Source organism: Rattus rattus, chromosome 10, assembly GCF_011064425.1.
Source record: "Rattus rattus isolate New Zealand chromosome 10, Rrattus_CSIRO_v1, whole genome shotgun sequence".
In the NCBI taxonomy this organism is placed as follows: Eukaryota; Metazoa; Chordata; class Mammalia; order Rodentia; family Muridae; genus Rattus; species Rattus rattus.
Genome location: NC_046163.1, coordinates 60,881,352 through 60,907,468, shown reverse-complemented (window position 1 = coordinate 60,907,468; position 26,117 = coordinate 60,881,352). Strand labels below are relative to the sequence as shown.

General features: G+C 48.5%; 1 protein-coding gene across 1 annotated transcript in view; it reads right to left on the bottom strand.

Moving 5' to 3' along the window:
• The window catches only part of Capn8 (calpain 8), a 65,325-nt gene that overhangs the window by 19,854 nt on the left and 19,354 nt on the right, over positions 1-26,117 (bottom strand). Inside the window, exons 3-11 of the mRNA XM_032915520.1 lie at positions 16,199-16,317; positions 15,556-15,689; positions 14,453-14,621; positions 13,462-13,545; positions 11,059-11,144; positions 9,397-9,471; positions 8,523-8,683; positions 5,511-5,686; positions 1,526-1,537 (exon numbers count right to left, since the gene is read on the bottom strand). Coding sequence (XP_032771411.1) covers positions 1,526-1,537; positions 5,511-5,686; positions 8,523-8,683; positions 9,397-9,471; positions 11,059-11,144; positions 13,462-13,545; positions 14,453-14,621; positions 15,556-15,689; positions 16,199-16,317 — 1,016 coding nt within the window. The remainder of the gene's footprint in view (positions 1-1,525; positions 1,538-5,510; positions 5,687-8,522; positions 8,684-9,396; positions 9,472-11,058; positions 11,145-13,461; positions 13,546-14,452; positions 14,622-15,555; positions 15,690-16,198; positions 16,318-26,117) is intronic.

Sequence of the window (26,117 nt, the reverse complement as noted above, 5' to 3'; positions counted from 1 at the left end):
CAGTTCACTATAATCTGGGCTTGACAGGGGAAAGGCAAACAGAGTTTCTGGAAGAATCCAAGGGTGGAACCAATCAAAGAATCCTTGTTTGGGAGGCCAGAATGGGACCTGGAGCCACTGAGGCAAGAATCTGGTTTCTGTTGTGCTAATGGGGACTCCGTCCAGTTAGGGGTCCAGGGTCTCTGGCCTTCACATCGCCCCTTGATGTGACTCAGCTAGCAATGGTAATACGGGGGTCAGCAGGTTCAACTGAGGGTGATTCTCAGAGTGCAAGACTAAGGTCAGCAGAATCCTACAGGGTGAGCATGGGCAACTCCTTAGGCCCACCCTGGACCCAGAGCCAGGGGTTATAGATGTGAAGTAAGGTGGTCTGTGCTTTACCAGTCCCTCCAGGAACTCTGAGGTAAGTTCAAGTTTTATCAGAAGACTCCTTGATACTTGCAGATCGCACCAAGCACTGTAGATACCCCTGGGGGAAAATCCTACATGCACACAGAGGACCCCACACTCCATATTGATGGAGCAAATCTGATGGGAATTTAACTCGGGTTCAGTTTTCGTTGTTTTCTAGTAGTTAAAACAATGCACCAGACCACCCACCCCGGCGTGCATCTGTGATCCAAGGGCAGGACAGACCAGTAGTCTGCAATCTGGGAACATAGCCTGGGCCCAAGTCTATGAATCTGGACCCTGCTGGTCTACTTACACTCCTGATCGCGCTGAGAACCTGGGAGAGGAGAGGAGGCTGCAGTGTGGTACACCCCGGTCCATAATTAGTGTAACTGATCCACATCAAAGCCCCGTCATGGGAGTCGAGAGGCTGGTTATAAACCTACAGTGCCTGCTCTCTCCTGACCCCAAGATGCTGCTGCAGCTTGCTGGGACTTGCTGGGACTTGCTGGGACTTGCTGGGACTTGCTGGGACTTGCTGGGATGCCATCTGTACACTAAGACTTTTAACCGTCCCTAGGCTGCAGCTGAGATGATCCTGGGCCAGCACACTCTGGGTGGGGCCTTGCTCTGTGCTGACTGTACCCTCCCATGGGGACATGCAGGTCCCCTCTCAGGAGTGCTTCCAGACCCCTACCTTCTGAGGTGGGTGATCCAGGTGAACAAGACCCAGGAGGTTAGAGGGGACTTCAAACCATAAGGACATTATTCATAGGATTCCCCAAGCCAGCTGTGAGCTGCTGAAGACCATGGACCAAGACAGAGCAGAGAGGGCGAGCATGGCCCTTCCCTTTCTAATAGACACCGGGGCATTTGTTCCTGCTGGCCAGACAAGAAGGTTTCTACAGTATGCTGTAATCACCTTATTCAGACCAACCCACCGTGCACATGGGGGCAAGGGTCACCTCTGCTCTCTTCCCACGGGCCTGGCAGCTGGGCCTTGAGCTCGTTTTCACTGGCTCTCAGTGAGAACACCATATCCTTGGAGTGTCCACAAGAGAAGGAAGGAGCCAAAGACAGGTGTGCCCTTTCTTACCGAATGAAGACCACCTCCGTCCAGGCAATACTCACGTACCTCCTTGGGAATCTGCAGGGCGAAAACCAACAAGAGCAGGTCACCCGAGAGCTCAAACCCTCCCCTTGTACATCTCATCTCTCCCTACACCTTTCAGGCAGGCCAAACACAGGGAGGGAGTTCGTGCTGAGGCGAGGAGTGGCAGGCGTTACAGAACTGGGAAGTGATCGATGGATTCAAAGCAGACTGCTGAGTCCTGGATCCCTGGGGCTGGGTTCCAACCTTTCACTTTGTTTACTAATTGTGTAATCTACCGGGATCTCCCAAATGCTTCAAACGTAATAACATTTGAGCTTAAACTGGATTCAAGGTCTTTCAAGAGACTTCCTACCCTAGCCTTCCAGATCAAGGAGTTGGCTGGAAAGAAAATTCCACTCGACTTGACGTCATAATTGATCCTGTCTTTGCCCATGGTGATCCAAACTAGCCCTACAGGAAACTCCTCTGGGATTTTAAAATTGGAACTAATGGGCCCCTTCCTTAATGATAGTGACATCAAGCCGTGCGGAAAGCTAGACAGGAGAGTGGTACTGGTGTTAGAGAGAGGGATGTGGAGAGAAAGCGTCCCCCTAGCCTCTGACTCCCTCACCCCAATCATCCTCTTCCCTTTTCTTTGCCTGCATGTGACGGTGAATTCTTTCTCACTAGCTCAGCTGCAGCTCTCTGGGGAAAATCAAAGACATCAGCTATGGAGATGAACTCTCAGACCCAGAAAGGGAACCCAGTGTTCCCGAGCCAGGCTAGAAAAGAGGACCCCAATCCTCCTGTGCCCTTCTGCTGCTGCCACATGGGCTGTTTGAACCAAAAGAGCCTTAGGCCCATTATGCAACTGCCTTCCACTCTGAGAGCTGGCTGCATCCTCTGAGCAGAACCACAGTGGTCAAGGGACACCGGCACTCCTCTAGTTTGAAGTTTAAAACACAATCAGCCACACTGAGGCCTCACTGCCCCTGCCAGGAACTTTCCTAATTACCTTGGCCAGCTTTCTCTCAACAACCTGGACACTTCTGGCAATATGCTTTGAGTCCACCTGGCCCTGAGTCTCCCGGGCCAGATAGGAACAGCCACTGCCCACACAGAGACTGGAAGGGCAGCCATCTGTGAAATGCAAGATCCTGAGTGGGTGACAGGAGAAGGGCTCTCTAGCCTTCAGGGCTGCCTGGCAGCGTCTCAACTGGACACAGGTTTTCAACCTCAGGCTAGAGTCCAGTTTCAGGCAGTCCCAGCCAGAGAAGGGTAACACGGGGGTGAGAATATGATATTCCTAACTATCCAAGCTCCTCTGCACATCCTAGCTGCTCTCTGCAGCCCAGCTACTCCCTACACCCCAGATGCTCCCCTCACCCAGGCTACTCCCCTCACCACAGCTGCTCCCTACATCCATCTCCTCAATTTGACTTTAAAGCCAATCTGCTCACACACTCTAAGCTCTAAATGATATGCCTCCAGCGACAAGAAGTGAAACCACAGATCACATACCCTGGTGTATTTCACAAACAGCTATAATTTGATACACGACACTGACGTGCCGTGTGCATTATTTATTGGTGCAAACACCACACCATGCACAGCTACTGAGAAAGATCACTTTGTTGCTCTGGCACAATGAGAAGGCCTGAAGGATAAAGCACTGGCCAAGCGTCCTTGAGTGGCTCACCCTGTAACCGAGAAGCTGTCAGTTCTCTAGGACTGTCACTGAGTTTTAAGCTATCAGGGAGCACATGGCATCCCTTCAGGCCACAATGTTCTTTCTCTCTTTGCCACCTTTGAAACCCAGGTCATCTTTTGAAGACCTGATCAAAGTCTCCTCCAGCATGAAGCCGAGGAGCCCACACTCCTGCGGTGGAACCACCATCGCAGACCCCTCCTGTCAGCTGAGTAGGCTGGGTTTCCCGTTCCTGATTGTGAGCACCCTGAGGACAGGGACCCTGTGCTGTTCCTCAGGGTCACCAGCTTGTAGCTCTGCACATGGCACAGAGTAGGGGCTCAGGAAAGTCTGCCATATTGGGATGCATACACGATGAGATGGATGTGGACTGGGCTCTTATCTCTAAGCAGCGAGGATGGCTTTACAGTATTTATGTCTAGACAGGGCTGGAAGAGCTAAGTCTGAGTGAAAAGGAGCGGAGTTAATTTCAATTCTTTTCTCTTGCAATTAAGTAGCAATTCTTTTCAAACGCCATTCTTCCAATTACACACACACACACACACTCTCACACACACACACACACACACACACACACACACACACACACACACACACACACACACACACACACACACACACACACACACACACACACACACACACACACACACACACACACACACACACACACACACACTCACACATACACACTCACACACTCACACTCACACACACACACACACTCACACACACTCTCACACACACTCACACACTCACACACACACACACATACACACACACACACACCTCTGAAACCCCAAGCTTAAGAATATGATCAATGAGGCTGGAGGCTTGGCATGAGCTTGGCAACTGAATTTTTCTTTGTTACAAATTTTATTGCAATACTTGGTGTTACGATGTTTATTTTATGTGCATTAATTTATACTAAGACGTTGAGCCTCCCAGCTGCTCCCGGTCTTTTAATTAGAGCTGTATTTTTACCAAGAAATTCATTCATAATAAAATCATACCAAAAACAAACAAACAAACACACAAACATGTAGGATGATGTCATTAAGCAGCAAGGCAGGTCCAGGACAAGGCGTAGCCTATCACTGGATGAGAGGGAAGGGTAGGCGGGGAAAAGGTCTAGGAAGAAGGGAGGAGGAGGAGGAGCCAGGGGAATCGAGATGGAGATGGTGAAGTGATTCCAATCCAGGTGGACTAGGTCAACTTTATCTTGTCCAGGTGGGCGATTCTGCCTTATTAATTGGCAGTGAATTCATTCTGTGAATGTATTGTGGATTGAGTACTTAACATGTAAATCTGATTGTTCGGTTCCAATTTTTTGAGTCTTGATTTTACTGGGTGGGCGGCTAGAACCAGAGTTCCCAGCTAGCCAGGGCTGGCCAGGGCTGGCCAGGGCGACTAGCAATGGGAGTGGAGAGATGGCTGAGGCTAGAAGACAGCTAGGCTAACGTGGCGTGGTGCCTCACTGAAACCAGCCGCCGCTGAGATAAAGTAAGGTTAGTTCTATATGGACCTACGGTGCCAGAACTAATGCCAGGGAGTGACCAGGGGCCCAGCGTGAAACGGTGACACGAGGGGACTGGTCACGCCTGTTTTTTATTATTACCGCAACACAAGTACACAAAACCTGAGTCCCATGGGATACACTGTATGGAGTCTTCGCCTGGGTAAAGGGGTAAATTACAGCATGATCGTAGCTGGACTGTTAAGACCTGAAGGCTGGATTTGCTGTATCAGGAAGACAAAGTCCACCAAGGGGTAATCAGTGGAGAAGCCTGGCATCCTGAGGCAGAGTCTAAAGCCTGAGACAAGAACCAGCCGTGTTCCTCAATCCAGAGACCCTGGAACCAAAGGGTCTGTACGTGGGTCTCTTACCTAAGCTGATGGTTATGAGTTCCGAGTGACTTCCTGTGGTCAGAGGAAGGGTCTGTATATATTTGGCTTCTCTATCCACATCTGGAATGCATTTTACTGCTCAAATGCCTTTCACCTTCATGGTCTGGGCTCCTGTATCTGAGACGCCTCTTCTCGGATAAGAGTCTAATATGCACATTTACCCTGAGTTCTCACTGCTCTGTACCGTGTAGTGAACTGCGCATCCGAGTGTTAACAGACAAGATTCTAGCCACAGGGATGAATAACTATAGAACCCAAGCTTCAGTAAGAGTTCTAGAGATACAAGGAAGCAAAGACAACACCATAATAAGAGAATTTGAAGAATAGGAAAGATGCGCTCCAGTTACTGACCAGAACAACCCGATCAAAGACATCGGTATACCGTGACAGAGGAGCCTGACTTAGCGATACCTGGTAGACAGCGTAGCCTATGCTGAGCATGCCCTGGCCGATCCTCTTTTGACGTCTTCGATTCTTCTGCATCAGACCCAGCAGCACGGTACAGCAGGGTTCACTGGTGCCCTCCTCCTGGTCCTCATCCACCTCGTCCAAATGGATTTTAAACTGGGGGTTGGCCCAGTACGTGCCTGGAAGTTGTGCAGTGATGGTGGTCCAACAGGGGTGAGGGGGAAAAAAAAAGAGGCATCATCCGGATGAAAGAATAGCACTGACCAGACTGGCATAGCGGGACTGGAAATCAGTCCTCCTACCTCCCTGACCCGCCCCACCGGTAGATACTTAGAACATCTATCTTATCAGCTTAGTCAACCAATAGCCCAGAACCGTCTGAGTGGTAGTATCTTGGGCTGCTCTGGACTGTACCAGGAAGCAGTATCTTGCCTTCTTGGAAGCCTTTCATTTCTTCCTGTTCTCAGCTAAAGACTCCACCTGGAAGGAGCTGGTGGGTGAGGGCAGAGTCCCAGAAGAACCGAAGAAGCCTCTGCCTGACAGTTCGAAAGCCATCTGACTGCCATGTGCCCCACCAAACCCAAGAGAAGCTCCTGATTTGAATTTTAACCCCACGAGGCCCTGAGACCTACCCTCTGCCCCTTAGCCCAAGAAGCCTCCCAGGACGTTCAGTCTTGCAGCCTTACTGATGAGACACAGGCCCTTCCAGACAAGTCATTTAATAATGTAAGAGGAACCACAGTGTCATTAGGCATTCCTGACTCACCACCTACGGATGCTGAAAAGGATGGCTTCTTGAGCTGGGGACATGGCTCAGTGGGTAAGGGGGCTTGCTGTGCAGACAAGAGGACCTGAGTTCGAATCCTAGCACCATGTCAAATGTCGTGGCTATGACTGTGACAGTGAAACCACTGCTGTTAGGGAATAGAAACAGGGACTGCTGGCCCTGCTGGCACAGCTCCAGGTTCATCGAGAGACCCTGTCTCAAAGGAACAGGGTGGGGACTGATCTGGAAAGACACCTGACATCTTCTGCAAGTGTGCACCCACACACAGATGCACAAACCAACATCCCGTGCACACACATGATGTCTTTATTCAAAGGCAATTTTTGAAAAATATTTCTTAACTTAGTAACTACCCAAGCTGGGGCAAAGAGAAATCTAAGAGATCAGTCATAGGCACCCAAGAGTTCTATGGTGGAGTTGAATTTAGAGTATAAGTGAGGAAGACAGGCCAGGCAGATTTCACCATGCTAGGTGTTCAATTGTGACAAAGAGTTGGGGAGGAACATTTGTTTTAGGGGGAGGAGGGATTATGGGTGTTTTCACAATCCCTATACAATGGTACAACACCATAAAAACAGCATAGCACTCACATACGGCCAAGGCACAGTCTTTATTTTTCCCCTAACAGTAAGAGTACTTATTCAGCCTCTCCTCAGAACCTCCATCTCTAGATATTTTTTTTTCCCCTCAAGGCTCAGGTGTATATAGATTTTAAGATCAGGTGTCTGTGGATTCCAGGGGAGACAGAAAATTCAGTAATCTTCTGCACTTACTTCATTACCACGAGGCAAGAACAATCCATTTCTCTCTGACAGCTAGCTGGCAGCACAGATGGGATTATGATTTGGTGCGTGCAGACACCTTGGGAACCCCCTATGGTTCTGAGCTTCCAGAATGATCCACACGAATTTCCTACGTCTTTCCTAAGAGCTCGCTAATGGTGAGCATATTTTAATTTCTCCCGAATGTAGCATTATGGCAATCCCCACATTTTTTGTTTACTCCTTAACAGTACTATAGGAAGAGAATGGGCCATAAAAATAACACATCCCATTTGTATAACGCTGCTCAGTTTACAAAGCGCTTCCCCGTGCACTCCGCGTTACAATGCTCACTGGGCCCCAGCGAGTTGGAAGGTAGGAATTATGAACCATTGTGAGGGCTGAGAAACGGAAGCTCCAGGAAAGGAGTGCCCCTCAGGTCTCACAAGCGTTGAGCTGACTGATGGGGGCAGGCCATCAGCTCCCCCTTCAGGCCTGACAACAGCTGGTCTTTGCAGCCAGATGGAGATGGATGGGAGTGGGGGGAGGACCTTGTGCTCCGTCTATACCCACACGGGGTTTGACAATGCTGCCTTTTCTACAGCACGCAGTGCTCTGGTTGGGAAGAAATGGCTGCTCTTCCACCCTGCCCAGAGATAGCAAGTCAATCAACACAAATCAGCAGAACAGCAAACCAAAGAAGTGTGGAGAAGGGGAACTAGCAAGCAGGGTGCATGTTTTTCTTTCCTGTGTCTCTCCAGGGAGCTGCAGGGTCGTTTCTCAGTTGTTTCTTCAGCTGCTGCCTCAGTGGGCTCGACCTAGGAGGAGCCTACACAAGTACATGTTAGTCATCTGGCAGGAACCAGGCAGCCCTCTCACCTTTGGCAAGAAGAGGAACCAGAGGTAAGTCAGAGGCAGCAGTCTGGCCAGGACATCCCCACCAGGGATAGATCCCTGATGACCTCCACAGAATGGAACATGACCCATACGTAGCCCATGTATGTCCATTCCTGAACCCCATGGCATTATCCCTTCCACTCTAACTCAGGTAACACGAAGCATAATGGCTGCCCTTCTGACAGCAACCCACAGAAGCAGTAGATTGCCTTCTGACAGCATTAGTTACTCGTCCCCAAAGCTCAGTGGGGTGGTGTTAACCAGCTGGACCAGGTAGGGAAGGGAAAAGTCCAAGAGAAGAGCAGGAGGCCTTAGCGATGGTCCAGGAGGGGTGACCAAAACGCAGCAAACTGAGATAGCAGCAGGGCTGAAGCAAAAATGATTTAAACACAGAGGAACCGAGGTGAGGCCTCAGACAGGTAGCTGCAAAGCCACTGTCCACCCCTGCCAGCCGGGCCTCCAAGTCAGAAGAGAAACAGGACCCCAGATCCACAAGCATTAATTATCCAAAGATCCATGCTAAAAGCCAAACGGTCTCCGCAGGAAAAGCCAGATGGCCCTCTGCCTCACCTGGGTAGTTCGGGCAGCCCCCGGCTGTAGAACCCCGTGTCCAGCGGCCATTGAAGAGTACTAGGTTCCATTTGTGTATCTCTTCACTGCTCAGAGAGTCTGGGGACAGGTTGCAGATCTCCAGTCGGGAGTACTGCTTCAAGAAATCCGAAAAGGACATCCTGAAGAACAAAGGAACCAGAAGGGAAAGAGTAAGATGGGCTGGACTGGAAGAGAGATTCGAGGCCCAGGAGAGAGCTCTGTCTTCTGGCCGCTGTGGGCTGCCCGAGTTTCCTTCTACATCCCTGTTATGCAGAGAAGCAGAGCTACCGTACAGATTTGTTACTGTGATCAGTGTCTCAATTCCTAGAGAATCTGCCTCTGTGTATCTACCAGCCACACGGAATTGGAACCTTGAACCAGAGGACCCCTCCCCTCCTCCAGGAGCGGGGATGTGAACGAAGCTCTCACCTCTAGGCTGGGTCACAGCTAAGCCCACCAAAAGCCCACTTCTGAGGAATTCTCCATGATATCCAGTGTGGAGATTTCCTCTAAGACATTCCATCTCCCAAGGGACCCCCCCCCAATGGCCCAGGAAAGGAAGAATCCTGTTTTTATTATAAACTAGGCCTTAGAACTTGGGGGAAGGGGGGCTTGTTTTAGGCTCACAACAGGCAGACAGGCTGCTGGCCAGGCCTTGTTGTGGGCACAGAGACCTGGGTTCCAATGCTTTAGACATAAGAACAGAGGTAGACTCATATCAGAGGAAGGAGGAAAGAAAACAAAAGCCCCCGAGTGAGGGACACTGTCACATTCCTGCAAGTCTCAGAGACTGGCCCTTTCATATACTTTGGAACAGACCCACCACTAAGGGCCCTTGGGCGTGGCTTCTCACCAGAACTCGCCGTCTTCTGCTTTCTTGTCCAGCTCCTCCTTCCTCCTTGGATCTATGTAATTCCACTCAGGTGCACTGTGGAGGGGGGAGAAACGAGCCAGAGGTGATTGTTCCTGAGTGCAAGCTGTTTGCTGCAGCTAAACGTCCCCAGAGGGCCACAGACGGGATGTGCCCCACCAAGGGAAGAAGACAGACTGGACCTGGTGTGAAGGGCTGCACCACCGGGGAACAGGTGAAGCCACGGGCATGGGCTCCGGCATGGCCTGGGTGTGCAGCCCGAGTGTGATGGATTTGTCTAATTTTCACTCCCTGGGCAAGATTTACGTTCCAATTAAGAATCGCTGACTTCCAACCGTAAGAATAAGGAGGTCCTGTCACACAAAAGGCATGCACTCCTCTATCCATTGGTAACCTGCCAGTCTCTTCTCCTATCAAACTGGGGCCAGCCAGCTCTGGGTCCGTAGACACTGTCCACTTCCTAAGTCTGCAGCTTTGATCACCAGGCCCACATTTATAGGAATTTCCCTCAAGTGTCCCGCTGGTGGCCTTCCTGTGCGATATCCGAGTGCTTTTTTCAAATGTCATCTACAACTGCCTGACCTTCACAGCTTTGGGTTTTCCTGAGATACATGGGCAATATCTAGATAAGAGAACAGTGTTACTACCAATCCTAAAAACGAACAAAACTCTTCCCTGGGCACACTCAGCAACACCCCCATTCCTCCCTCCCTGGCAGAGAAGAAGGACAGACCCAGCCTCTCTCTCCACCTGGCTTCTAAGCACTTGAATTCTGGGACTTCATAAAGCCATTGGAACATCCATTCAATTAGTACTGAGTCCCACCGTGTGCTTGGTTTTTGTTTTTGTTTGTCTGTTTTTTAAGGTTAGGGATCTGATGGAGAACTCTAGATCTAATCTAAATCTCCTGGTTGGCTTGACTTTTTACTGTCACTGTTGGGGTTTTCAAAGGTAAACAACACAGCTGGATGCTGGCCGAGTTTAGACATGTCATCTCAGACCTTCAGTGGCCTTCTCCAACTGCCAGCAGGTAAACAGCCCAGGCAGTTCTCAAGCTGACAAGGAACATGAAAGTCATGAGTGCCAGAGTACAGCCATCCCAGGACCTCACGTGCTCTGACTGACTCCCCTTACCCCTGGATAAGCCTCCCAAAGATTGTCCTTCCAGCCAGGGATCAGCACCCATCCAGTCCTGAGCTCACAGTGAGACATTCCCACTCATTACTGCCTCAGCGGGCTGTGGCTCCCAGGATCAAGGCTCTCTTGGCATCTTAGTTCTCTGTTGGTTCTGAGGGGGCGGTGTTTGTGGCATGGAACGATCAGATCTGTGAGCTACTGATTTGACCTTGTAGCACCCAGTGTGGCGGGCAGGAAATAAAGTAAGCCTTCAGCTCTAGGCAAATTTCCATGGAGCTGCCAACGTTTCAAGCGCCAAAGCAGAGATCCAGGATTAAAAATGTCGGCAGAGTGGTTTCTATTCTGCTTTTCCCATCCCAGAACTGTTCCCTCAGCAGGCTGTATAATCTACAGAAGGGAAGCCCTGCAGAACCCAGGGAGCAATGGGTCCCATTGTGCCTAGTGTGTGTTAAAGGACACCCTGGTCCAGGGATAGCGGAGCACTGGGAAAGGGGAAGAGGGACATACTTATCACTCCAGGCTCCCGACCACTCCACTTCACCCCACGGGTTCCTCAACCTGATCAGCTTCTCTGGACGGCCATGGAAATTCACCTGCAAGATCCACATACCACACAGGTGAGTCACCACACAACTGCTGCCTGCAGTGCGCGTCTACATTCCGAATGTCGCTAAAACACCACACGTTTGTTTCCTTCCGTGCTTGCTTTTAAGCCTTGATCGCAAATTATTAGAACAAGTGAAGAGCGAATCCACCACAAAAACAACTATGTATCTACTTAAACTTAGGTTTAAACTTGGCAGTTGACTAAGTTGGACCTCATTCTGGGTATCAAAGACAGCATCCTAATAAATATTCCATAAGCAAAGCCAATGGCATGAAAGATATTGATATAGATGACATAGATGTAGATGCGGACAGAGATTGAAATAGAAAATGGCTTTTCAAAGTAAGGTTTCTCCATGTAGCCCTGGCTGTCCTGGAACTCACTCTGTAGACCAGGCTGGCCTTCAACTCAAAGAAATCTGCCTGTTTCTGCCTCCAAAGTGCTGGGATTAAAGGCATGTGCCACCGCCACCACTACCAGCACCACCTCGTCCAACTTTTATTTATTGCTTACTACTGGGTTAGGTACAGTGCTAAGCATTTCAAATACACAATCGTTGCATTTAAACTTCACAGTTTGACATAAGAAACAGGAGACTTGGAGAAGGTCAGTAATTCAAAATCGCTTAGTTAGCTGTGTAACTATCACCTCCTAAAGAAAGCTCATAAGACTTGAGGAGTAAAGGAAACATGGAGGCCCAGGAAGTTCCTGAAAGTGACAAGATTCACAAAGCTCCTCCCTGAGGTCACAAAAGTAGAGAACAGTTGCAGGGCAAGCAGTGGTTCTACAGTGAGTGCTGCCTCCAGGTCACACAAGCAGCTCCAGGGATGCCCATGTGTCACAGGCCATGGTGGGTTTCTGGTGATGCAGCTGTGCTTAAGTCATACATAACCCTGCTATAACCACCGGTTCACTGAGGTAGATCTCGGTGGGACTGTTTATTTGATCTGTCACTGGTGCCTTATCCAGGTGAGCAGATGTTTGTTCACATCTCTCCACAGAAAGGCAAGGAGCCCAGCAGAGGATAGCCATAGTCTAAGTGTATGAATGTCTTTTGACAGCTGTGGTAAAGTTTTATCACTGCTGTCATGGGATTTGCGGGTGGAGCTTTCAAGAGATTGAAACACAAATGGAATTAACGTCTGTCCTAAGAGCCTGGGTTCATTCTTCTGGTGTGAGGTCTCATTTTCTCAGGACTGAATTAGTTGCTAAGAGTGATAGAAAGCAAACCCAATCTGCCTTGTTTCTCTGTCTTCTGTATCCACTTATCCTTCCAACTGATGCTGTTAGGAAGTAGTATGAAGCTACCCAGTACTGGACTTCCCAGACTCCAAAGGGCATGAAATTAAAAAAAAAAAAAAAAAAAAAAACCTCTTTTTTTAAATAAATCATCTAGACTCAGGTATTGTGTTACAAAAACAGAAAATTAACTAAGACACTCTCTCACCCTACTATTTAGTGAACACTCAAGTATGGTCACCACTGCACACATGCTGGCACTTAATACATTCATAAAGATGTCAGTCTATTAGTCCTTATCCTCATAATTCCCATGAAAACTAGCCCGAAGTTTCCCCATACATACTCAGTCCATGTTTATAGAGCTGCCTTGATTTTACAATACCACACTCAGCAGAGAGATATGTAGCAAATGTTGTCACCGTTACAGTGAACAGCAAACTGGGGTACAGGTGTGTGGCTCTTTCTGCACTGACCATTAGAAAACTTAAAGGAAATTCATTTCTCAGTCATAGTACCATTTAGATGGATGTATTTTACCTTTGTCTTATGGTCCACTTACATCTACACTTTTAGCCATAAACCAAATTATTCAAATCTTATTTGGACATAGATAAACCATATGAAATAAAAACCACATATAGTTCCTGGCAATGCTGGGGTCAGAAGATGAGGGACACCTCTGTGCCTTCACATTATTAATTATCTGGAGTAGAAATTGCTACTTCTTTTAGGGACTCCTGTGGGTTTACACTGCTTTGCCTATGTGAACATTTGTTTGGAATGTGTGTAGAATCTGACAGTCCCTATACCACTTCTGACCACACCTCATAAAAGAGTTGAATTTCATTAAAACCAGAGTGCTAGAGGAGGCCAGAGTAGCTCAGATACCCTTCTCCGAGAAGCCGGGGCACCCTGTAACGAACAGGAGTTAACTACACATCTGTCCAGGACTCTGAATCCAGAGAGAAACTTGCCCTGGACAAGCAGGAAACCCCAGAACCTCTCAGTGTCACCTCCTACATCTTTGGGATGCACCTAGTCATTCTATTAACCCTTCCTACCTCTTCGACTCCAGTAACAGAGTATGCGTGACCCTTAACCAGCTTTTGCCTGGTGGTGGTTTCTGCTTCAGCTGCAGTTGAGACCTGTATCAAGAAGAAAGTCCAATCAGTGAGGCTGACCCTGACCTCTTTGGGGTCAGGATTACAATGCTTTCTAACAGTGCAGAACACAGCCAAGGACCTCTCAGGTGGGAAGAGTTTAGGGGTGGCCAGGACCCATAAGCAGAGGGACCCATTTCTAGGGAACCCACTTTAATATGCCGGTCAGGCACTGAGCAGTTGCTGACCATAGTCAGAATGATCTGCCTCAAAACAAACAAACAAACGAACAAGCTTACCCATGATGACAGCCACACAGGAAAAGAGAGCACATGACCAGATAACAACTGGCCCTCAGGTTAGTGGCTTCCAGGTCTGATTTCTTTTTTTTAAATATATTTTTAAAATTTATTTATTCTTTTATGTTATGAGTACACTGTCGCTGTCTTCGGACACACCAGAAGAGGGCATCAGACCTCACTACAGATGGTTGTGAGCCACCATGTGGTTGCTGGGAATTGAACTCAGGACCTTTGGAAGAGCAGTCAGTGCTCTTAACCGCTGAGCCATCTCTCCAGCCCCAGATCTGATTTCTAAGACCACATTGGCGTTCCACACAGCCAACCTTCCTGTCAGAGCTGGACCCTCCACTTTCAGTCAGGGATCTCTAAGTTCATCAGATATTGTCAGCTGCCATGTTTGTTCCCCCCAAAGACAGAGAGGATGACTTAGCAAAAGGATGGTAAGTAGGTAGCATCTAGAATCCAGGCGACAGGGCTGTGCGCTCAGGATGAGTCTAGCCATACTGAAGCAGCTCCAACAGTTACCAGCCAAAGATAATCTTAAAATGTGACCAACCCTAGTTCCTACCTACTCACTAGGCTTTCCCCACTTCCTGTACACTGTAAACCAATATGTCACCAGAGAAAAGAGACGAAGAGTTGAGGCTTACATCAATGGAGCAGCCCAGCAGAGAGCCTTTGCGGAGGGCCTTCTGGATGATGTAGTACAGATTTTCCGGAGGCTTCTTCAAGTCATAAAACTCAGAGATGCCACCTGTGAAATCCTCAAACCCCTCGATTGTGGAGCCTCCAGCAAGAGCCTCATACGAACCATTTAGCCTGTTGAAAAAAAAAATGTGCACCATCCACAGCTATGAGCAACCTCGACAATGGGACCATGGGCCATGGAAAGAGACAATGATAACACATAGGCTAGAGGAGTTGTGAAGAGGAGCCCAAACAGACACTTCAGAATACACACAGGCTGCTGCCTCAGACAAATACTTCAGATTACACACAGGCCGCTGTTTCAGCCAGACGCACCAGGATTTCCCTAGAAACGGATCCTTAGACAGTCAGTCCCTCCAGGTCTCCCAACTTCAAAACCAAGTGTAGCCCTTCCAGAATTTGCCCTGACTTCTTGGGTTCCTAGGGTGTCCAGGCACAGCTAGAATGTGGAACCCTCCCTTGAGGCTGGGAGGTATCTGCTAAGGATTGCCCTAACGCAGCTAGAAAGTCACCGGGGTGTTAGAAATGGAGTGGCTAATTCAAAGAAACCCAAAGAAGCCATTGAACTTGGAATGTCACTCAAAAAAATGTCACTCAAGGAATGAGCAGAAACTTTGTTGAGTTATAGCTAAAAACATTTCATTTCTTCATTACCATCATCATCACTAGTTGAACATCAATGCTCCCCTAGGATCTTACCTTGGGTCTTGAGAGAGAATAAGATAATGGCTAGAGAGATATGCTTATGAGACAGAGAGTCTTAAAAAACATATATTTTTACTTATTTAAGTTCGTGGTATCAGGGATCAAACCATGGCTTTATATGCATTCTAGGCATTTGCTCTGTCACTGAGCTACATCTCCAGCCCCAGAGATGAGATCTGGAACTCCCAGATGAAATTTCCATTTCTCTTCAGAGTGGTGCTCTCTGTATAGCCAATGGATGCTGGGAGGAAAGTCTTGGCCATGGCATCCTGAGTGAGAGGGTAGGCGAGAGCCCTCGGGGAGGCTCCGGCGTCTTCTGGTTCTTCACCTTCCCACTTACTTGGCATAGGCTTTCTCCAGTAGAGCGCTCCAAAACTCATTGCCTTCTTCGGAGTGTAGAAAAAGCAGCTGCCCGTTCTTGGTGGGGAGCCGGTCGTCAATGACCACCTCCACCCACTCTCCATACTGCCAGAACTAGGGGTGGGAAACACAGCACAGATTACACGGAGAAGCAGAGAGGGGTTCTTCGGTGGTATCCTTGGTGGGGTTTCCACAGTCAGTGAGCACGTCTCAACCTTCATGGGCCTTAAATGCCCTGAGAGAAGGACTTATGCCCCGTCTGTACATGGGAGATGCCACAGACACCAAGAAGCATTTCGTCTTCCCTGGAGTCTGTGGAGAGGAGAGCTTGCTCAAACATCACCCAGGAGGCCAGAGTGGGTAACTCAGACACACATCTCCTGGTCCTTAGTCCTAGTGAGTCTCTTGGCCCATGGCCTGGGGGGATATGGAGACGGAATGGAAATGATTGGAGATGTGTATAAAGGAATGGTTCTCAAACAGGAGTGTGTACCCTAATCACCCAGAGGGGAAATCTAACATCAGTAGCTTGACCTCGCTTCCAAAGTTTCTGATGCCACAGATTTGGAGTAATATCTAAGATACAGAAGGTAGTGGCAAAGGTCACAAGCAAGGACTAATACCTGGAAATGAAATATGCCCGCGTAGTCCTTCTGGAAGCTCTGGTCCCTGGGAAGCACCCGGTAAAGCAACTTTTCATTCAAGGTGAGGGAGGCAATGGCTGCTAGAAGCCAGCAGTCTCCTGTAAGGAATCGGAGGAGACAATGACTGATCAGGCCAGGCCCTCGCCGTCCCCATTGCTCTGGAGTCTCTGTCTGTCGAACACTACACTTCAGGGGTGGCACAGTTCCTGAGACAGGGTTATGTATAAACAACAGAAGTGCGCGTGTCACAGTTCGAGAAGCTGGCAGTGAATTGGTAGGGATGAGAGCCACTCTCTCTCTGCTTGGTGCATGACAGAAGAGTGAACAGGCTAAGGGACCTGACTAACTCTCCTACCCACTCAGAGGAGCATTGGTACCTAAGGCCCACCTCTTAGCATAATCATGCTGGGCTTGAGGTCTGCCACTGAATCTTGGGAGGACACATAGTCTACCAAAGGTACCACAGCACTCTCCTAGGTCATAGAGGTGGGCTCTCCTCTCCTGGCTGAAGAGTACACACATTCAGCTCCTGAGGCCTCCGTGGGAGGGTTTTACTTAGGCATGGAAACTCTGTGAGCTCTTTATTACTGCGCCTCCCTCGTACAATGAGCACAGTTCCTAGGCTCTCGTGTTGTGGAATGGAAATAGAGAGGAAGTGAGGAAGAGATCCCTCAGTTTCCTCCATTTGTTGTCAACTTGGATGCATTTGGTTGGAAAAAACAGTGAACCTATTCAGTCAGGATATTAGGTATATGAGGGAGGCAGGGAGGAAAAGAGGTAGGCAGGGAGGGAGGGAAGGAGGGAGGGAGGGAGGGAGGGAGGGAGGGAGGGAGGGAGTGACTGAGTGATCGATCCTTTCCCATTATGGCCTTGGGTAATGGCAGTTGATTTTGTATGATCTGTGTAGAGGATAATGGTCCTTTTGTGTTTCAGAGTTCACAGTGAGAGCCTTGGTTATAAAACCCTTGAGATATTGATTAGCATGAAATCATCATAATTTGGAGCAGAAGAAATAAAAGTCAAGAGAGGTTAAACATTCCAGGGCTTGGTGCTGGTCACTTTGAATATCTGAGTATATTTAAAAGCAAATAGAAATCCCCCTTCTGTGTTAGACAGACCTTCTAGGCCCCTGAAAACCACATCTGAGACAGTGCCACTGACTCCCGGCGACAGCATTAACTAATGAATCACAGGCCCTAGACACTACATGCTTACTTTAACCTACTGAGTAGGAGGGACCAGCATCTTGGAAGCTATGTAGTTTACACCTGTGTAGATGCTCATGGCTCTGCAGAGCATGAGGGCAAAATGTCCTGAGTGTCCTTCACATTGTATAAAGCAATATGGCATCATGCTGCCCAATCTTGCCTCTTTCCAGCTTTACTGAGGGTTCCAGAACCTAGGGGTCTAGGGTTTAGTGAAGCTGTCCTTGCTTCTCTTATTCATTCAGTTCTTCTTGCTTTAATACCTCCTTGTACCCTCCAGGCATCTCTCAACCTTAGCCAGAGAAGCCCCTTTCCGCATTGGCACCAGCACGGACTCAACAGGTCAAAGCACTGAGACTGACTGTTGAGCATTCAGTCCTAAGTGGGGCATAAATATCAGTCTTTGCCCCAGGAAGGCTCAGGACTCACTGTGAAAGACGGAGCCAAGAGAACGTTCTAGCCAGACGTTAGACCGCTGTGAAATGCTGCCTCCTAGACAGGGCATGACCACTGCATTTGTTCCTGCACAAGACCTGGACAAAGCCAAGCCAACGAGATCTTCAGGAACTCGGCAAGCAGCAGCAGCTGGACTCCGAGGGCTGGATTTGCTTAAGGAAGTCAGGAAAGAAGGGAAGAAGGAAGGAAGAAAGGAATGAAGGAGGGAGGGAGGGAAGGCTGACAAGATGGCTCAGCAGTTAAGAACACTCCCTGCTCTTGCAAAGGACACAGGTTTGGCTGGCAGCACCCACATGGTGGCTTAGTTCTTAGCATCAGTTCTAGGGATTCTGTGTTCTCTTCTAACCTCCACAGACATTACACACACACACCACACACACACACAGAGGGGCGTTGGGGGAGGAAGGGAGAGAGAAAGATGGGAGAGGGAGAGAGAGCACAAATATACATGCAGGCGAAATGCCCATGTGCATAAAATAAACTAAATCTAAAAGGGAAAGGCAGGGCATGCAGGTAGGAGGGGATGTGTTGATCAGTGTCAGGAAGAGTGGAAGCCTCCTCCCCCTCCACTCTTGGGATAGTGGATGGGGGATGGCTTTGGGATGGATATGGCCAAATAATAGGTAAAAGTGTTCCAATAAATAAACAAGTAGTCAACCTCTCCTGTGTACTTTCAGACTAAAAGCCTGGCAACTTTTTAAAGGTTTCCCAAGCCCTTTTCCAACTCTTCTGTTCTTAGGTTAACCGCAAGGCTAAATAAAGTTGCTTCCACAGCCCAGGAGTGAGCACACTTGGTGTTTCACACTCAGCCTGGTTGAGCGTGTAATCAGTAAACTATGACCAGGACCAGAGCCTGAAGGGCTATCACCACCAGCAAGAACTCTGTCGCAATTTCACCCCTAGCCTTTCTCAAGAAAGAGAGGCTCAACACTACATACCAGTCTCTCCTCTCCCCTTCTCTGTTTCTCTGTTTCTCTCTTCTCTTCTCTTCTCTTCTCTTCTCTTCTCTTCTCTTCTCTTCTCTTCTCTTCTCTTCTCTTCTCTTCTCTTCTCTTCTCTTCTCCTCTTCTCTTCTCTTCTCTTCCCTTCCCTTCCCTTCCCTTCCCTTCCCCCCCCCACACACACCATAGTTACTTCTTGCAGAATTTTTCTGACCTTTGAAGTAGCCTTTATCTCCCTCATGGCACCAACAAATGCTACCCTCAGATAATCTCAGGGATTCAAAGCTAAATTCAGGGTGAGACTAGAGATGGTTCCTGCATCCCTCTTGGGGAGTAACAAGACTTTAAGAGAAGCACCTTTGTTCACTTGTGGGGCTAAAATAAAATACTACCTACTAGGTGGTTCGTGAACAATACCAATCTGTCTCTCCCAGTTCTGCAAGTTGGAGGGCCAAGATCAAAGTGTTGGCAGACTCGGTATGTTTGGAGAGCTCTCTTTCTGGTTCACAGATGAGGAATTTCTTACCACATCCTGACATGGTAGGAGGGAACAGAAAGCTCGCCAGAGGCTCTTTTGTAAGAGCACTGATCCAATTCATAAGGGCTCCACCTCATGACTTAACCACCTCCTTACATCCTCTAATGAATTCAAAGAGACAAAGAAACCAATCCCCCACACAATAACTCTCATAAAGAATAACCAAAGGAGGACTACATGTTCCAAAGAGACAAGAACCTAGAACAGGGAAAGCCATATTATCTTTGACTGGCTAGTTCCTACTTCCCTCCTTCCCATTCACTCTCACTAGAAATGGGGGCACCATAGCAAGCTGAAATTAGTCAAGACAGTTTTCCCTGATTACACATTCAGATGCAATCCAAAGACTTTGACCCCACTAACAAATGCTTGTTTTAAAAAAACAAAACATCTTCAATATTTTATCACAGCTAAGGCACCCTTCGCCTGCTCCTCCCCCACAAGACTGCTCGAAATGTTTTTACACACAGGGCACTAATTTAGGTTGGCACTTCACTGCCCGGCAATCTCAGAAGCACCCTTCCTCCCTCGTGTTGGTGAGCCTGCCTTTTCAAGCCGGCTGCACTCCATTCATGCCTGTTCGACTGCGTGAGAACACATAAGCTTCTGGCTGCTCCTGCTTTTGTCGTTTAGGTTCTGCCCAGACTGGATGCTGACCGCAGGCAGATGATGAGCTCCACCCAGACCCAGCACACAATCTATCACGTCACCTCAGGATGGCGCTGCCAGAAGTGATTTGAACACACGTACTTGGGCCATCAAGGGAGTCCTACAGTTCAGCCCATGTTCAGGTTTCTCCAACAGAGAATCACAAAGACGCATGTGCCCACACTACGAGATAAGAACCAGGCTTAGATCAGAGCGGCTGTCTTGGTGAGCAAAGCTCTCACGATAGAAGTGTAATGTGCTAGCATAGGGCTCTCAGCTACAACATGGCTGGTATTTGGAATCAATGTTTTTATGGTAGGGGCCATCCTGAATGTTGAGCAGTGTACCTGACTTGTAGCTGATGGGGTGCCAATAGCAGTTTTCCTCCCTTGTGTGATGAACAAAAATTGATACAGATACTGCCAAATGTCCTCTGCACGAAAGGAAGGGGAATCAAACATGCATAGACACACAGACACACGGACACACACACACACACACACACACACACACACACACACAGGTGGGAGGGAATCTGAAGAAAGCTTCCCCACACTGGAAGGAGGACAGACAGAATGACTTCTCTCCACAGTTCTATTCTACATGTCTCTAGTGGTAATTCTCATGCTGTATCTTTGCCAGACATCATTAGAGTTTTCTGAGACCCACTTCCTGCTTCCCCTTGCTTTTTTCTCATGCCTGCCTTCCCTGATTAAAGAAAACTCTCAGCTACAGGAAGTCCCTGCCTTGTCTCCACCTCTGGAACCTACACCAACAGCCTCTAATACTCATTTCTCTGAACATTCTTAGCATGTAGTGTTCTCTCAGGTCCACTGGGATTTGGGTGGCTGGCCTCTTGGCCTCCAGCTGACCCTTCAAGCCACACAGTAATGTAATTCTTGGCTCTGCTCAAACAACAGAGATACTATCTCTCACTCCTGGGAACAGAGACAAGGTAGACATTTCAGAAGCCCTGCGACCTGGACTCTCCTCTAAGGTCAGCCTTCACCTTTGCCCTGTCCCCAAGTCATCCTGGTAGCACCTGGCTCTAACTCAGCTCTGGCCTTTGGCATCTCCATGACACCTGCCAACTCTAAGACAATTGTCACCTGCTCCCTAAGACACATTACCTCCTGGTCGCTTTTCCATGAAGGTTTGCCAGAAGCAGTTACTTAACTCCTGTGAACCTCAGAGCTTTCATCCATAAAATGGGTCTGTGACCCACAGCTTTTGTAAAGGGTCAATGTCTTGATACTAAGTATTAAATATCTTGATACTAATATACATATGTGTGTATGTAAATATATTATAAAATACATAAAATGACATGCTCTTTTTCAGGCATAAAACATATATGCTTTCCATACATTTTTATATCTGTAAACACATATTTTATGAACTTTATCTTAAAATTATGTTACATATTTTATAATAGATGTAAAAACATATACTATTTCTCAGGTGCCACAGACTATATATTTGATGGGGACCCCTAAGATTATAGTAGAACTAAAAAAATTCTCTCAAGTAGTGACACTGAATGTTATCATTATCCAGTGACATTATAGCCTAGTGCAGCCCACTAGGCCTGTTTGTGGAGGCTGGCTAGTCCTATGAAAGGATAGCGTGGATAATTATACACAAAACACAATACTCGATAATGATAACGAATGACTATGTTGCAGTTTGTGTATTTGCTATATTGTAATCGTTTTACCATTAAACTCCTACCTGTAGAATTTACTGTAAACTTTATCCCATGTTACCCCAGCATTAGCTTCATGCATTTGCATGCAACATCTCCTAATGACATCAAGGGATTACTTGTACCAGGGGTTAGTAAGGACACAATGTTGGCACGTCAGCAGATGTCTCAGAATCTGCCTCTCTCCTTAGGTGGTATCTGACTAAACATCTCTAGTTGAGTAGACAGGACATCTAGGAAGATGACACAGAAGGGGGGACACGAATTGCATGAACCAGAGAGCATGATATTTGTAGAGCCCAGGTGAGTACCTTGATTAGCCGTCCCCTCTGGGTGACCAACATCTTTCTCCTTGACCCCATCTACTGATGCAGCTCAAGAGAAGCAGGAAGAAGGAGGGAGAAAAATGAGGCGAGGTTTCCAAATTCCCAGAAGCACCTGGCTGTGGCGAAGTGTCCAGAGGACCCAGGGCCCCTTTGCCTCTGCCCCAGCCGGCTCAAGAGGCAAACCAACAGGGAGAGGAGGAATACTGCTTGGATCTGGGCAACTCCTGGGTTTGCAAAGGACTGAACTACAACCAGACAGAAATTCCTAGCTGGCTCTCCAGAACCCTCTCAACTTCCCTGTAGCCTCAAAAGAAAAAAGGACAGGAGAATTCTGCTCAATATCAGCAAGGAATACAAGCATAAGGCCCCACGGGGACACCCAGGTTGTTCATAGCCCAGCAGCCAGGTCCCCACACACTCAACACCATCTTGAGAGAGAAGGGCAGAGGGGCACTCACTCCAAAGGGACCGAGTTATGGTGGAAATACGGTTTCAGTTATGGAATTGGACAGAAGTACAAACCAAAGGAGAGTAAATTTAGTTTCCCAGGTCTCTGGCCAGGGCTCTTGTCAGGTCTCTGGCCAGGGCTCTTGTGGAGATCAAAGCAGTTTGAGATGTCAGCCATGTCCTCATGCCCAATCCAGGAACTAAGAAGTTCACTGTCAACTTGAAATGCACTCAGATACTTTAGTGACGACTCCCCCAGGCAGCAACAATTTCTCTGCTCAAAATGGAAAATCCATAGACCTCCCTGTACCCAGGGCAAACAGTAGCTTCAGCGTGTCCTGAATCATGGGGTTGTGGGGTGTCTGCCAGCATCTGAGGGTAACTGCTTTCCCTAAAGGAACAATATGGCGTCAAAGATAAGCTCCTGTGAGGCCCTCACTGGGGTTCTGCTCTAAGTGGGTCACCCAGGCACCACCCACCTGCCGAGACAGCTTCATAATACCCTTTCCCTACTCATCCTGTCAGTCTGAAAAAAAAGTCCTTGGGATTAATTCACCTTGCATATCTGAAAGTCTCCTGTACCGCAAATCCTGCTGAAGTATGTTCTGAGTGGGGGAAATCCAAAGTTTCCCTAACAAGTTTCTACAAAATAAAGATGAAGAAAACGTATTCTAGGCTCAAACCCCTCCCACCTCCAGTGGGTCCCTCACTCTAGGACTTCACCCCTCACTGCTGAAGTGCACAAGGGCAGGGCGGGATGATGCTTTCCTGCACTTGGCTCTCCATGCAGGGAGATTGTGACTTTGATAGCCACTTGCAGATGAGTAGAGCTGAGGCCCCGACCAGCCACTGATGTCAGACAGTCAGTGTCCAGCTGGGAGATGAGGCTTCTGCTTCTCCTTGTAAGGCCAGAGGCTAAGACCAGCACCATTATGACCATTTTTAAGAGATACCTTGCACTTCTGCACAGGGAACCAGAGACTTCAGGGCTGGCCCTTCCTCCGCACCTCCCACAGGTGGCTTCTCAGCCTCTCTTCCACTTTAATGTCCGTTTTCTTCCAGAACACACCCTCTCCCCACCTTGATGAACACTGAGCTCACCCAGCACCTACCTCACCTAATAGCATCTACTCACCAGGCAGACGCACCAGTCACTACCCCTTAGGGTTATTAGGAAGATAAGAGTGAGGTAAGATGTATAAAGCTTGATGCTTGACACTCATGAACCTCTCAATAAGCACCCCCATTATTCCCCTATTATCACCCGACAATTAACCCAAACATGGGGAGTCCCAAAATGTGAATCAGCAGACATTTATGGAGTACCTGCTACCTGTAAGTAAACAAGATTTATAACGACAGTAGTTAGTTGCTGGGGTCTCCCTGAGTCACCCCAGTTTGTACAGGAAGTGAAGTGTAGTCTGAGTCCCATCTGCCAGGGTCTGCTCCCACTCAACCTCCCCCCACCCGTCGTAACTAACTGCCACCACAGTTGTCTCCATTCCTGCCTGGAGCCACTCTGCTCTTCCCTCACCCTCCCCACATCTAACTATTGGCCAAATGCTTTTGATTTTCACCCTAGAGACCCCGCAATCCCATTTCCCTAGTAATCTCTGCTCAAACTGAAACATTAAGGGACCCTTTCTGTCCCTCATTCACTACCTAGGTGCTATAGTTAGGAAATGGCGAAGGCTATCACAACATAAAAATACAGTCAAACACCAGTTAACATGGCCTCCTCTCCTAACTACCCACCAAGCCAGCACAAGCCAGCGCAAGGGCGATTGGTGCCATGGTCTGAATGTCTGTGTCTCCTTCAAACTTCACATGGGACTTACTCCCATCTTGGATCTCATTCACAGGAAACCAAATCTTGAGAGGTGGGACCTCACAAATGGAGAATCCCAAGAGTTGACAGGGCTTGCCACATTTTTGCCCTGCTGCCTGTTGCTGTGTAAGGACGTGGTGTTCACATCTAGGAGTACACAGCCAGGAAACTTTGTTCTGGAGGCAAAGACATCCAATCTGTAGCATTTTGACTGGACTGCTGGCCACCTGCATTTCTGTGATTGGCGGGTTACCCCGCCTGTGGCATTTTGTTACAGTAGCACGAATAGAGCAAGATAGTGGCACTGAAGGACTCGCTACATTCGCAGAGCTGGGCGAAGCTGGTGCAGTGGCTGTGCTGTCAGCTGCAGACCTGAGCTCCAGCTGAGGAAGAGAAAGCTCAGCAGCTGCAGGCAGGACAGACACCTGGGTGGGGGTAGTTCGAGTGCTAAGGGTGAAGGGAGGTCTCGGAAGAGCTCAGGGTTGCTTTCAGGATCTTTCTTTGTCAGTACAAATGAGGCATCAAGAGCGCCGTGCCCTTGTCCCGTGTGCGATTATTCCTAAGTATGGTGAGCTATGAGAAAATGTCTCATAATCTCTTATATCATTTATCAAAATGATGTGATAATCACATCTTTTTAAAGAAATGGCTTGCTATGACGAGGGCTTCCAGTTTACTCTATGGACCTATGGTTATCTGAGGGCAGTGAGAGTCTCTCAGAGTGCAGCTGCGTCTTGCCTGGGGTTCCCACTCTCCACACTCCACATCTGGCCACACAACATCTGCTTAAAATCCACGTGGTCCCCCATTATCCTTAGGAATAATCCAGAATTCTTCAAATTCTTCACACAGGGTCGGGGCTCTGCATGATCTGGCCCCTGTGCGGCCTCTGAGCTCCTTACTTCCTGTTTGCCCTACCCTACTTCACCCTGCACCCTAACCATGTTCTTCCAGGTGGAAGGGCTTCTTCAGGTTGCTGCTGCCAAGAACCCTCCCCTCTCTCCCACCCCAGGTCAGAGGAGCAGAGAGAGAGAGAACCCTCCGCCTCCCCCACTCCCCAGGCCAGAGGAGCAGAGAGAGGGACTGTCTCGTTACCTGCTCCTAGCATGAGAAAGAAACATACTACTTGGTCAAATGAAAGGCCGTGGACATCCTAACTCTGAGTAGTGAGTATGTAGGATAAATCACATGTTCCTTACCCCTTAGAAGCATCCCCCACCTAACTGGACCCGCCACCATCAAACATCCCCTTCAGGTGCAACTGCAAGTGACGAAGGGTCTATCTAGCATGGCTTTCTGGAGTATCATGCAACCCCCATAGCTTCACTACAGCAGGATATCATTGATCTAGAAGAAAAGAATCAACCCTATGTTTTGTACACATCCAGACATCCTCAAGGGTCCAGTGCCATGTTCTCTATGGGACGTGGAGTACTATGGTCACCTCGAGAGGACAGCTACTTTCAAAAATCAGCCTTGAGCCCCCCTGGTGTTTTCCTGAGTGACGGGAGCCTATCCCCTTAGAGCAACTATAATTTTTATGTCCTCGAAATAATTCTTTCCGGCTGTACTACATATAATAATAACGTGCGCTCAATAATCCACTTCTGCTGCCCCACAGGTCACCTCGCACCTTCACTCCTGGTTCCCATGGCGACTAGGGAAAGGCTGCTCAGGCCTGACAGCAGATCCACAGTCGTGTGGGGCCACTCATCGTGGAGAGCAGCTCCAATGAGTAATGGCATTTGCCCAAGCACAGTTCCGAGCCGGGTGGGGGTGGGGTGGGTGTCCCTCTGCTTCTAGG